The following is a 14316-nucleotide window of genomic DNA, read 5'->3' as shown; positions in this document are numbered from 1 at the left end:
TTTTATTAATCACAACAGTCTCTATATATGTATATTTATAGTAGTACAAATCGGTGCAACTGTATTGATTAAATCAACAAAGTTCAGAGAGCGCAGATTCACTGGCCCCTGCAAAGTTCCCAGGGTTGGGAGTATTGTCCAGATTGTCATCGGTTCTTAGGACATAGGCAAGTGAGACTTCACACATCTTCCAGATTGAACATCTTTAGTAAACAAAACATTCTATCACCAATGGTTATAATGAGTTTAAGTCTTCCTGTAACCACAGCAAAGGACTCAGGGTACCTGTTGTATCTCATGGATAAAGAATGGGGTTTAGAGGCTCTCTTAACAAAAACCTTCTTTGATTTACACATAAGGAAGGGAGGTAGTGAGAACTGTGGTGGAAGGAGGAGAGTGACTTTGAATATTTGGTTAATTATGTAGTTGTTTTTTTCTTTTATATCTTTAATCAAAGATGGAACTGAAAAACAGGAAAGAAAGTGGAAAAGGAGCTTCCAAAATAAAACTCAAGAGACTTCACTGGTGCTAAATTGATATGATCTGAGAAATAAGTTAGAAAACAGTATTTTAAAAAGGAATTACATTCCTCATCTGTCGACATAAAAATCCCACAACACACAAGATCCCAAATTCAGCCTTGTTTGTACGTGACTACAAAGATCTGGTCTTACAAAAGAACTCTGTGAATGCTGACACATCTAATAGAGACCTGGGATCACATCATTGAGGAATCCAAGTCTCAAAAAACTTTCCAAGGAAAGATGAATTCAATCAGTACAGGGTTAATGCTCACCAGAAGCGGGTGAAAGTGCAGACTGTTATCTGGAGATGTATGTGTATGTTCTGGAGGGAGAACGGGTCTCATTCTGGGCACTGGGAGGCACATTTAAGAAATCCCAAATCAAAATAGTGTCATCATGGGAGCTGCTGATGATCTGAAATTCATCAAACTGTAGCCGAAACACACGTCCAGAATGTTCCTAGGAAATATAACGGCTTCATGAACAAAACGACACCTTTACAACCTCTCATCTCTCCCAGCGAGAGATTTAGCCCAAGTTGGAAACACAACTGCTTATCCAGACTTCCCAAATAATTTTCCAGAACTCACTGAGCTTTGTCCTTCAACCCAAGAACAAATACTTTGCTTTCCTTCTACTTTTTCTCTTTCATTAAACTTTGTATCATAGATCCTGGACCATTTATATGTCAAAGAAGAAAAACGATGTGATCACCTCATAAAGGTCTTAGAAAGATAAACAATACTTAACATTAATTTTTTGTATACTGTAAAAACCAGAACCAGAACCAGAGGACAGGTGGCTGTCTCTTTAACATGGCTAAGAATATCTACCTCTAACCACAACAGCACAATTCATGGTGAAACATCAGATTTATTCCAGTTAAAATCAAGAGGAAAACAAGAATGGCCCTAACTATAATACTGCATGTTCTAGATGCAATACAAGAGGCTAGAACTAGAAATAAATGGTAACATCACTAAGAAAAATAAGAAAAACCTACCAGTATTTTCAAATGATATCTCCTCAAAAATACAAGAGAACCAACCAGGTTATTAAAAGGACATTGGTAAAGTTGCAAAAACAAGATTAACACATGAAGATGCCATAAACTACGTATGTGCATAAAGCACAGATTGATGGAACATGCTACCATTATAGTACAAATATGTGCTGTTATAGAGACATTAACAGCCACATTAAGAGCTCTCCCAAACCTCCAGGAAAGATAATATACTGCGTGTTCTAGGAGGAATCCAGTCCCCCTATAAGAAAGCCTGTCCTGTTACTCCTTCAGAAAGAGCCCACAGTGATATAAATGTCAAACCCTCTCTGATTTTGGCTAAACGTGAAAGCCAGTGGTGAGATCCACAGGCCTCCTTGTGGGTCACAGGAAGGGCTATGGGCACATGGCCATCTTTCAGCAAAGGGAATCAGCTTCTCTTTCAACAGATCACATACCACCAATGTGCGCAAACACAGGGTGCTTGCTGGGGCCCGAGGGTCAAGAGCAGCTTGCAAGTCCCAAACTTTAATTTTCCTACAAAGGAAAATGACAGAGATTAGTACAAATACTAACATTTTATATATTGCTAAGCATTTCCTTGACAAAAAGAAGTATATTTGAACTGCCTATTATCAAGCTAATGGGCAACATGCTTATGTTTTACAAGTTACTTGAAACAATTATAGTATTGCAGAAAACATTTAGGATCTAAACATACTCAGCATTGCTGAAATCTGGAAGAACTACTATTTTAAGTGAGACAAGAAAACTTCAGTTTATCTCAGTTCAATTCCTGACTGGATAATCCACATTGCCAAATTCATTAACCAGGGGGCCCCCTGGAGTAGATAAGGTGCTGCTGCCAGAAGCTACAGCTCTGTGTGAAATTCCCAGATACCCTACTCCAAACTAAGCAAATGCTGCTAGTTAGCAACAGGGGTATAACCAGACCAACTACCCCGTTTCGAAGATTTGTATAAGCTTGTCTTAAAAGGTCTGCAGTTGCCATTTGCTCATTCAAAAAGTCATGAGCTGGGGTTGGCATTGTAGTAAAGCTGCCACCTGTGACGCCAGCATCCCATATGGCTGCCAGTTTGATTCCCAGCTGCTCCACTTTCAATCTAGCTCCCTGTTAATGCATCTGGGAAAGCAGCAGAAGATGCCCAAAGGCTTCATGTGGCTACATCTTCTGCCACTCATGTCAGAGATGTAGAAGAAACTCTGGGATCTTGGCTTTGGCTTGGCCCAGTCCAGGCCATTGTGGCCATTTGGGGAGTGAACCAGTGGATGGAAGATCTCTTTCTGCCTTTCCCTCTCTCTCTCTGTATAACTCTGCCCTTCAAATAAATAAATAAACCTTAAAAGTCCTGAGGTGTCTTAAAGAGGATTTGTTCTAGGATCAGTGTTGTTGCATAACAGGTAACAATGGCACCATTCCATATGTGTGCCAGTTCAAAACCTAGCTACTCCACTTCTGATCCAGCTCCCTATTAAGGTGCCTGGGAAAGCAGCAGTAGATGGCCCAAGTGCTTGGGCCCCACACCCACGTGGGAGATTACGATAGAGTTCAGGGCTCCTGGCAGCCATTTGGGTAGTGAATCAGCACATGGAAGATCTCTTTGTCTCTCTATAACTTGGCCTTTCAAATTTAAATAAATAAATCTCAAAATTTTTTTTAAAAAAAAAGTGAGTTGTTTCAAATGAGGGGAAGAAGAAAGTTATTACTGAACTCATCAAAAAAGCCTAGTTTCATTAATGGCTAAGGTAAAGAACTGAATTCTCCAACAGAATTAGCCACTCCTCAAGTTTACAATGCTGGTTAAATGTAGCAGTTTAGGAACCACAATGGCTCTGCTACTGTGTGATTGAGGGTAAGACTGATGTCCCCTTTCTGGGCCTGAGTGGGCTCACCTGATCGACACCTGCCACCCTCCATGACTTAGAAAGTCCTTGGTATAGGACCTGGCACACACAGGGCTGCTTAACATGCAGCATGTCCTGTCTTTCTTGAGAGATTTATAAACAGTGCATCTGAACCCTGTAAACACATACCCGTCATAGGCCCCACTGACAATCCTCTTGTTATCAAATCGGATGCACCGGACCAGTTCTTCATGTCCCTCTAGGACTCTCAAGCAGGCACCACATTCGATATCCCATAGCCTTGAATGAAAAACACACTTCTGAGAAACAACTTCCCACACAATCCTCAACTTCTTTCTCCCACTACAGAAATCATTTTTCATGGAATAAACCCAGTTTATGAAAGTGAAAAAAAATGACTTTTCACTAGCCTTAAACTCTTGATTTTTAGCTCACGCATAGTCTACACATACAAAGTATGAGGATGCGTCAAAAAGTTCATGGACTTTGAAATCCAGGCCTAGTTTTTTCACAGTATGCATTTTCCATAAATTTTTTGAAGAGTCTATATATGCCAGGATTTCAAAAAATTTTTCTGGACCAAAGTAAATATTTTTAATTGCACTCTCCCAAGAACTTTCTAGAATCTACTCATATATACATTTATACAGTTTGTGTACTTTAAGCACTAACCTAGGAGGAAGTCTTACTTTTTGTTTTATTTCCTTTTTATACAGTTTGAAATGTTTTAAAATCACATGCACATATTACTATTTAAATGAGATCTACAAACAAGAAACTTCCACTACAGTTAGTTTCTGCGCACTCTCTTGACCTCTGAATTGATGAAAACATGTAGTCAAGTGGTCTAGGAGTACTTTTCTGGGGAAGATAGAGATGGTAAGTGGTCATGTAGTGGGTGAAGGGGACAGGGAGAACACCACCTAACAGTCAGCGGTCACGCTTCTACCCCAGAATCTGTAAGGTCCACTGAGGTTAAAACTGGTGGACCACTAGGGTGGCGAGACGTGTCCTTCCTGATATAGACTGTATACCAGTGTCGGATAGTTGACAAGGTCGGAGTGAGAGACTTCTAGGCATTTGTAGTATCTTGGAAACACAAATCCATCGACTACAGCAGGCCTTTTTCTCTGCATATGATTTACGTAACAATTCTGAAATTAGAGGATTCTTTTTTTCCTACTATCATTGATTTTTCTCTATTATTTGCAAAAAGAAATTATAGAAAACTAGAATGAACAAAACAAAGGGAGCAAACTAATCCTTCCATGACTTTTCTTGGCTCTTCACCTATCACACACCCAGTGAACATTTTACCATAATTGTCCTCAGCAAATCTTTAGAAAGTGGTGACTGTTTCTCGAATCCACTGTGAACAGAGCCATTAGCACTGCCAAGGGGACTCCAAAGTAGCTCCCCTCTATAAACTGTCCAGAAATCTGCATCACTATTCTGCAAAATCTCAGAGACTCCAATGAGGAAGCTAAGGACTGTTCATTGATGAAACATGAAGCTGCACCACAAAGCAGGTCAAACTCAGCAGAACCAAGATATGCGCTCTAAATCAGCTTTTATCTTAAATATCTTGGAATTTTACATGATAAAACTTATAACAAGTATAGCTTACTTTGGACCCAATCTTTATTTTGCCTAAACATTAGGAAATCTTGCTATAAATCCCAAAGTTAGTTATGTATGCAAAGCTGCTAGTTGTGTTGGAAGAGTGGGAAAATGACATGAGATAATCAGATATTTATTTAAGGGATTTTAATAAAATAGTAAATGTCTAAAGTTTGAGGTATTCCAGTATTAAGCGATCCTGACTGTGTATTGGGGCAATCTTGGAAGAACACCCAAGGTGAACACAATTTTCCTATTTGAGTATGCAGAGCCAAATAAATTTATAAAAGTTACCTAAGATTTTCTTATCTAACGCATCCCATTTATTCTCAATCACTTGAGCATTAGGACTGAGAGATGAGCCAACACTGGGTAAATAATTAGCCTGCTCTGTCAGCACATCAACTTCTACCCACCTGATGGTATTATCTGAGGAGCCACTCACAACCAGTCGATCCCTGTACTGGAGGCAGGCAATACCTCGCTTGTGCCCATTAAGAGTACGAACAAATTCACAGGTACTCGTACTCCAGACCTGTATAACAAATTAGCAATATTTTTAAGAATGAATATAGAAAAGTCCTTCCAAAATACACTTTCTTTTTTTTTTTTTTTTTTTTTTTTGACAGGCAGAGTGGACAGTGAGAGAGAGACAGAGAGAAAGGTTTTCCTTTTTGCCGTTGGTTCACCCTCCAATGGCCGCCGCTGCTGGTGCACCTCGCTGATCCGAAGCCAGGAGTTAGGTGCTTATCCTGGTCTCCCATGGGGTGCAGGGCCCAAGGACTTGGGCCATCCTCCACTGCCTTCCCGGGCCATAGCAGAGAGCTGGCCTGGAAGAGTGGCAACCGGGACAGAATCCAGCGCCCCGACTGGGACTAGAACCTGGTGTGCAGGCGCCGCAAGGCGGAGGATTAGCCTATTGAGCCACAGCACCGGCCCCAAAATACACTTTCAAAAATAAACAAAGAGCTTCTGTGAATGACCCAAATATGTAATTATAAAATATGGCCTCTTCTAACTCAATATTGGAAGGCCGGGGGACAGACTGGACAGCATAGAATTTTTTTGGCTGTCTAGTGATAAAACTGGAATAAATATGAAGGAAGCTGCAAAGTCTCCAAACTTTGAGATCCTCACAGAGAATATCTACTAGATGGCTGAGACATTCATTTGCCTAGCAGAAGGAGTTTGTGTCAGATTTTACATTTCTACGCCAGCTGACACATCACACCCAATGTAACTGATACCAAAAAAAAGCTTTATCTTTCATACCCTCCTCTTTTTCAGCATAGTTCTATTTTCGATGTTTATCTATTTTCATCTACTTGAAAGGCAGAAAAACAGAGAAAGACAGAAATAGACAGAGACAGGGAGGAATCTTCTATTCACTGATTCACTCCCCCAAATGCCTGCAAAAGCCAGAGATTGGCTGGAATGAAGCCAGCAGCTGGGAATTCTATCCAGCCCTCCAGTCATCTTCTGCTGCCTTCCAGGATACACCAGAAGAAGAGTAGCTGGGATGTAAACTGGCACTAAAGATATGAGATGTGCATATTCAAAGTTGCAGCTTACCCCACAATGCTGCAATACCTGCCCCAGCGCAATTTCTTAAATAGCTCCACTAGTTTTGAAACATCAATGCTAATATTATGTATATGGATTAAATAATCCCCACTTTTCTGAAATCATGCTTATAGATATATTTAATATATTAGGAAGCCAAATGCAGAGATATACGGCAACCTGAGAGCTGTGAATCATTTTACCAGCTGCATTTGTAGCTGGGATAAATGAATATCCACATACAAAACAAGAGATAAATATCCACCTTATACCATATAAAATATTTAATTTAGAATGGATCAAAGACTTATATATAAGAGCCGAAACTACCCTTAGAACAAAACAAAGGAGTAAACCTTTGTGACACTAAATCAGGCAATGATTTCTTAGATGATAATAACAAAATAAAAATAATACAACAAAATTTAAAAATATAATTTGGATGTCATCAACATTAAAATCATTGGCACATCAAAAAACAACATAAGAAAGTGAAAAGAGGGGTGGACATTTAGAGGACAAGTTAAGACACGTTGTCTGGGATGCCCACATTCATTCCACAATGCCTGGGTTCAAGTCCTGGCTCTGCTTCTAATTCCAGCTTCCTGTTAATGTGCACCAAAGGAGAGAGCAGGTGATAACTCCTTGTGGGAGACATGGATTGAGTTCCTGACTCCTGGTTTTGGCCTGGCCTGGCTCCACCTGTTGCAGGCATTTGGGAATTAATTAGTGGATATAAGATCTCTTTCTCTCTGTCTTTCAAACAAATAATTTTTAAAAAGAAAGTGAAGGGGCTGATGTTGTGGCACAGTGGGTTAAGCCACCACCTGCGAGGCCAGCATCCATATCAGAGCACCAGTTTGAGTCCTGGCTGTTCCAGTTCTGATCCAGCTCCCTGCTAATGCTGGGAGAGTAGTAGAAGATGGTCCAGGTACTCGGCCCACTGCCACCCACCATGTGCAGACTAGGACACAGTCTGGACTTCTGGCTGCACTCGGCCCAGCCCTGGATATTGCTGCCATTTGGGAAATGAAATGCACTGAAGATCTCTCTCTCTCTCTCTCTCACTCTGCCTTTTATATAAATAAAATAAATTTTTTAAAAAAGTAAAAAAGACAACCCATAAAACAGGGTAAAATAGCTTACAAATTATGTATCTGATAAGGGTCTTGTATCCAGAATACATAAAGAAGCTTAAAACTCAGTAATAAAAAGACAAATTCCCTAATTTTTAAAATGGGCAGCAGATTTAAACAGATCTATCTCTAAAGATGGTATACAAATGGTCAATAAGCATATGAAAAGATACTGAATACCATCAGTTATTATAATCTGCAGAGCAAAACCACAGATACTCTTGTACATCTATCAGGACAGATGTAATACAAAAGACAGGTAATAACTGTTGACAAGAATACGGAAAAACCTTCCAGCTGATATTACAAAACAGTTGTTTTTGCAATAAGGCCCAGACCCTGTTGACTTCAGGCACTGGTCTTTTTTTTTTTTAAATAGATTCAACTCTTTTTTTTTTTTTTTTTTTTTTTTTTTTGACAGGCAGAGTGGACAGTGAGAGAGAGAGAGAGACAGAGAGAAAGGTCTTCCTTTTGCCGTTGGTTCACCCTCCAATGGCCGCCAAGGTTGGCGCGCTGCGGCCGGCGCACCGCGCTGATCCGATGGCAGGAGCCAGGGGCTTATCCTGGTCTCCCATGGGGTGCAGGACCCAAGCACTTGGGCCATCCTCCTCTGCACTCCCTGGCCACAGCAGAGAGCTGGCCTGGAAGAGGGGCAACCGGGACAGAATCCGGTGCCCCGACCAGGACTAGAACCCGGTGTGCCGGCGCCGCAAGGCGGAGGATTAGCCTAGTGAGCTGCGGCGCCGGCTCAGGCACTGGTCTTGTACTCACTGCTGTTGACTATGGAATAAATCAACACACAGAAATACTACGTGTTGAGTTTCCAGGCCACTCAAACCAAAGTTTGATGCAATACAGTTCATGTTATGTGGAGCTAGGTATCAGAATACTGTCTAGAGCTTTTAACTGTCATTAAAAGACAGTTTTTTTGAACAGGTTCAAACGCTTATATACCATTGGCATGTTTGCAAAACAGTACATTCATGTTGGAAAATAGTTTGGTAGTTCCCCAAAATATTAAACACAGAGTTACCATCATAAGAGAAATAAAAATACACAAACATGCAATAACTTATACATGAACGTTTATAGTAGCACTATTCATAATAGTCAAAACCAAACTGAAACAACCACAAGCCACATGTATGATTCTAATTGTATAAAATGTCTAAAACGGGCCTTTTCATAGAGACAGGTGTCAGGGTAGTGACTGCCAGGGACTGGAAGGGGCGTGTGGGGAGGACTGATTCATAATGGGTATGATGCTTCTTAAGATAAAAATCTTCCAGAACTAGATTGGGGTAATTTTAAACAACACTTCAGATAAACTGAAAGGTCACTGAATTGCAGACTTCAAAATAATGGATCTTATGATATGGAAATTACATCTCAGTAAAGTTGTCATAAATACAGAAGAAAGCTGGAATTTTAAAAAGTTATCATGAACACTGGGGTCAGAATTGCAATGACCATATCTTGGGGAGCATCCCAGGCTACAACTGCTTGTCCCATTTCTGCCTTCACATACACAGCACAGGCTGAGCTTCCTGAAAGCATGGACAGGTCAGGCTCAACAAATCTCCAAAGGCCAGCCCAGGGTCAATGGCAAGGCAAGCTGTCTAAGTTAAATGAATAAAATTTGCTACTAGCTGTGTGACCTCCAACAGAGTTTGTCCCTCACCCTCTGAGCCACGGCTATGAATCAGAGGCATCACCTAAATAAAAAAAGTACGAGGATGGTTAAGTGAGATGCGACATAAAGCCCCTAGCACACAATGCGTGCTCGAAGCTGTGGTTCTCTTCCTCTTCAAAGTTATCAACAATGTCATTTCGTGAAATGGAAGACTATTATTCTCTTTTCTGGATCGATGACTTCCTCCTACCTTGCCTGACACTAAAAGTATGTAGAATGGGAAGGCTGCATGGGTTCATGAACATAAACGAAGAATAAACTCTTTGCCATGTACTGGCCTGTCTCCACTCTCTCTGGTCCGTAAGAGACAGAAGCAGGTAGGGCTATGATTAAAGACTCACTTACTTTGATGGTCCTGTCGCCAGAGGCAGACACGATGTATTTATCATCAAAGTCTACTACGTTGACAGCAGCACGGTGGCCAACCAGGACACGGCGTAGAGTGATGTCGGTGGCAGAAGCCATGTCCCACACGGCAATGGAGCGGTCCTTAGAACAGGTCACCATGAGTCCATTGCTGAAGCGTAAGTGCAGTACAGCCTCATTGTGGTGGATCAATGTGTTGAGAACTTCACCTGTGTTCACATCCCAGACTCTAGACGAAAAGAGAAATGCATGCTGCTCAATTACTGAGAAAGCCAAGAAAAGACTCTGTCCTCTAAACTGAGTCCACTCTTGTTTCTGTTTGTTTCTTTTTTTCTGAGAGACAGACAGAAAGCTCCTATTCACTTGTTCACTCCCCAAATGCCTGCAACAGCCAGAGCCAAAAGCTTGTAACTCAGTCTAGGTCTCCCATATGTGTGGCAGGAACCCAATTACTTGAGCCATCACTGCTGCCTCTCAGGGTCTGCTAAAGTCAGGAGGTAGAGCCAGGAACCTAACCCAACACTCCAATGTGTGACACAGACGTCTCCAGACTAAACACCTGTTCCCTGTATCCATTCCTTTTTTTTTTTTTTTAAAGATTTATTTATTTATTCATCTGAAAGGCAGAGTTATAGAGAGGCAGTGAGAGAGAGAGAGAGAGAGAGAGAGAGAGAGAGAGATAGGTCTTCTATCCACTGGTTCACTACCCACATGGCTGCCAACAGTCAAAGCTGGGCCAATCCAAAGCCAGGAGCCAGAAGCTTCTTCTGGGTTTCCCATGCGGGCGCAGAGACCCAAGCACTTGGGTCATCTTCCACTGCTTTCCCAGGCCATAGCAGAGAGCTGGATTGGAAATGGAGCAGTCGGGGCTCCAACTAGCACCCGTACAGGATACCAGCACTGCCGGCAGTGGCTTTACCCACTACATCACACTGCCAGCCCTGCCCTATGTCTATACTTAAAAGTACCTATGTACAGGATTACAAGGAGCCCCAGAAACAATTTATTTGCTGAGAAGTGCTGGGATGGTTGACTTGACAGTCAGGTGTTCAGGGACAGTGTTTGTAGGCTTATGCTGATGATGAATGATTGCTCAATGAAGTAGGCTTTGCAGTGAGTTTGAGATGGCAGGAAGACGGAGGTATAACGGCTGGGGAATTGAGAACAGTGCAGTTCTTGGTGACGTCTAACAGACTGCTAGGTCTCTTACAAGTATTTATCCACTGCAAACTGGAAACTAGAAGTCATGATATCTCATCCAACACCACACCCATTTCTGTACTCAAATGCTTTATGGACAAAGCTAGGGTCTCCTACTTGCTTCATATTTGAGATACAAGATTTTTAGGGACGGTCTTCCCACAGCCTGGCTTTTCTATAACCCCAACCTCCTAAGATGACAAGTTCACATATAGTGGAGGAGAAGGCTCTGGTCTCTAGGACTGAGATGTGATTTCTGGCAGAAGTAGCAGCCTGGAAGTTCAAGGGCAGGAAGGGGATCCTGGGCCGGCTGTGAGCTGGGGAACAGGGAAGTCCAAGAGTGTGGCATGAGACTAGTGGCCACAGGATCAAGTAGAAGAGAGAGGATGGAGAATACAGCAACCCGGAGACAGACTCAGGGGCTATTGCTACCCCTCTGAGGCACACTGCAAAACAGCCCTCTTCCAGTACCTGATTCAGCCTAGAAGAGGGATTTCCTTCAGACCCATATTCCCTTCAAGCCACCAGCCCACCAGCAGACAGTCCAGCTGAGGCGCCACTTCAGGACCTCTACTCAGATGAACTCATCTACACCCAACTCCATCTGGGGGAAAATGTCCTTGTCCCAACTTGACTGAGGAAACTAGTTAACCTCTCTGGCTGTGGTTTCCTAATTCATCTATAAAAATGGAACTAGTATCTACCAACTTGGTAAAGGATGATGTGAGAACCTAAGAGTATAATATTATACAAAATATCTAGCCAGCTATCCGGCACTCAGATTTCACTCTTCCTATGTCTCTCAAAGGTTGTGCAACCTGGGGCAAGTGTTAGGCACAGTAGTTAAGATTCTGCTTGGGATGCTCACATGTTGTATGAGAGAGCCTGGAATCTAGTCCTGGCTCCATTTCCAATTCCAGCTTCCTCCTAATGTCCCCTGGGGGACAGCAGGTGATGGCCCAGGTTCTTGGGTTCCTGTTAGCCACACAAGACCCAGATTGAGTTCTGGACTCCTGGTTTCAGCCTAGCCCCACCCTGGCTACTGTGGGCATTTGGAGAGTGTACTAGTGAATGGAAAATCTCTCTCTCGCTCTCTCTCTCCACCTTTCTTTTTTAAGATTTTATTTTATGTGAAAGACAGAGTTATAGAGAGAGAGAGTCCACTGGTTCACTCCCCAGATGGCCACAATAGCTAGAGCTGGACCAAACTAAAGCCAGGAGCCAGGAGCTTCATCCATGTCTCCCATGTGGGTGGCATCCTCTGCTGCTTTCCCAGGCACATTAGCAAGGAGCTGGATCAGAAGTGAAGCAGCCAAGACATGAACTGGTGCCTATATGGGATGCCGACATTGCAGGTGGTGGCTTTATCAGCTATACTACAATGCTGGCCCTTCCACCTTTCAAATAAAATGAAACATTTGTTAAATACAGCAAGTTAAACAATACAAAGTGTGTGTGCCAATCCCAGAAGCTGTGACTCTCAGTCTCCGCTTCACAATTTCAAGCGATGAAGCTAGATCACTCACCTCACAGTAGAATCTGAAGAACCGGTTACAATAACACGTTCATCGTACTGCAGACAAAGGACAGAGCCTGTGTGTCCTGTTAACACTTTCAAACATTCCAGGCTGGTTTTATCCCAAATCTATTGAGACAAGATCAATCACAAACAGTAACTTAGTATATCACATTTTATAAATGTTATTGTCATACTTTATGAGCTGAATTAAAAAATAAAATACACCTGTGTAGCAGTAAATAAAAGCAGTTAAATATCATACATGTGGGAAATGACAAGAACAGGACAATGCTAATTTCTAGAACACAAGTGCTATTTTATTTAGATGTGCTGTTGTACTCATACTATCAACAACCATATAAAAGGAATTAAAAAATAAAAACATACTGTTTACCCTTTGTTTACAAAATGAAAAAGATAAAAAATGAAACATTCAACATTTCAGCAAATTCAAGGTAAACCATGAAGAGTTCTAAATGAGAAAAATGTAACACTTCATAACAATCAAGTATTTAAAATGATCAGAATAAAAACTGTCCATAGTGACTACATACATATATATTTCTTTAAGGATTTATTTAATTGAAAGGTGCAGTTACAGAGAGAGAGAAAGAGAAATCTTCCATCTGCTAGTTTACTCCTCAAACAGCCGCAACAGCCAGGGCTGGGCCAGACTGAAGCCAAGAGCCAGGAGCTTCATCTGGGTCTCCCACGTAGGTACAGGGGCCCAAGAACTTGGGCCATCTGCTGCTGCTTTCCTAGGCTCATTAGCAGGGAGCTGGATCGGAAGTGGAGCAGCTGGACTCAAACCAGCATCCATATGGGATGTTGGCGCTGCAAGCAGCAGCTTAACTCACTATGCCACAGTGCCAGCCCCATGATTATATTTTTAAAGAAGAAAAATAACTAAAAGGAAATAAAATGTAAATAATAGTTATTTTTCTACGCATGGTGTTTTCCTGTCTCCATCTATTTGCCTTTTCTAGAATGTCACATAGTCAGAAGCACACAGTATATATAGCCTTTTCAGATTGGCATCTTTTGCCTACTAACATGCAGTTAAGGTTCCTCCATATCTTTTCATGGTTTTAGAGTTCATTTATTTTAAGTGCTGAAAATTACTTCATTATTTGGGTGTTCCACAGTTTATTATCCACTCAATTGGGCAAAGCTGCTATAAACATCCATGTGCAAGTTTTTCTGTGCACATGTTTTCAGTTCATTTGGGTAAATACAAAAGGGCAGTGTGGCTCACTTACATGGTAAGAGTATGCTTAGCTCTGAAACAACTACCAAACTGTCTTCCAAAGTGGCTGTACCATTTACACTTCCATGAACAATGAATTCCTGCTTCTGCTGCTCCATGTCCTTGCCGGCATTTGGTGTTGTCAGTGTCTGGTCTTTCGCCTTGCTAATGGTTGTGTGGTGGAATCTCACTATTGTTTTAATTTGCATTTCCTTGATGACTTGTGATATGGGATGTGGGTTCACATGCTTATTTGCCATTTGTGAGTCTTCTTTAATAAGGTGTTAAGCATCACTGGTTCATTTAAAAAAAAAAAAAAGTTACTTGAAAGGAAGAGACAAAGACAGCAAAAGAAAGAGACAGACAGAGAGGGACAGAGATTGATCTTCCATCTGCTGGTTCACTCCCCAAATATCTGCAATGACCAGGGCTGGGCCAAGCCAAAACCAGGAGCCAGCAACTTCAATTGGGGAATCCCATGTGGGTGACATTGACCTGAGTACCTAAGTCATCATCTACTGCCTCCCAGGGGCACATTAGCAGGAAGCTGGACTGGGAG

General features: G+C 41.8%; 1 protein-coding gene across 6 annotated transcripts in view; it reads right to left on the bottom strand.

Annotated features, from left to right (window-relative positions):
- Window positions 1-14316, bottom strand: part of FBXW11 (F-box and WD repeat domain containing 11) — a 138850-nt gene that overhangs the window by 8386 nt on the left and 116148 nt on the right. For all 6 annotated transcript variants that reach the window (XM_062188688.1, XM_062188689.1, XM_062188691.1 and 3 more), the window contains 6 exons: window positions 12519-12637; window positions 9772-10021; window positions 5451-5569; window positions 3583-3693; window positions 1986-2064; window positions 797-983 (listed from right to left, as the gene is read on the bottom strand). In XM_062188688.1, coding sequence (XP_062044672.1) covers window positions 822-983; window positions 1986-2064; window positions 3583-3693; window positions 5451-5569; window positions 9772-10021; window positions 12519-12637 — 840 coding nt within the window. In that variant the 3' untranslated portion in view covers window positions 797-821. The remainder of the gene's footprint in view (window positions 1-796; window positions 984-1985; window positions 2065-3582; window positions 3694-5450; window positions 5570-9771; window positions 10022-12518; window positions 12638-14316) is intronic.

This window comes from Lepus europaeus, chromosome 4 (assembly GCF_033115175.1).
Source record: "Lepus europaeus isolate LE1 chromosome 4, mLepTim1.pri, whole genome shotgun sequence".
Lineage (NCBI taxonomy): Eukaryota > Metazoa > Chordata > Mammalia > Lagomorpha > Leporidae > Lepus > Lepus europaeus.
The sequence above is the reverse complement of the archived record's forward strand: the minus strand, read 5'-3'. Positions and strand labels throughout refer to the sequence as shown.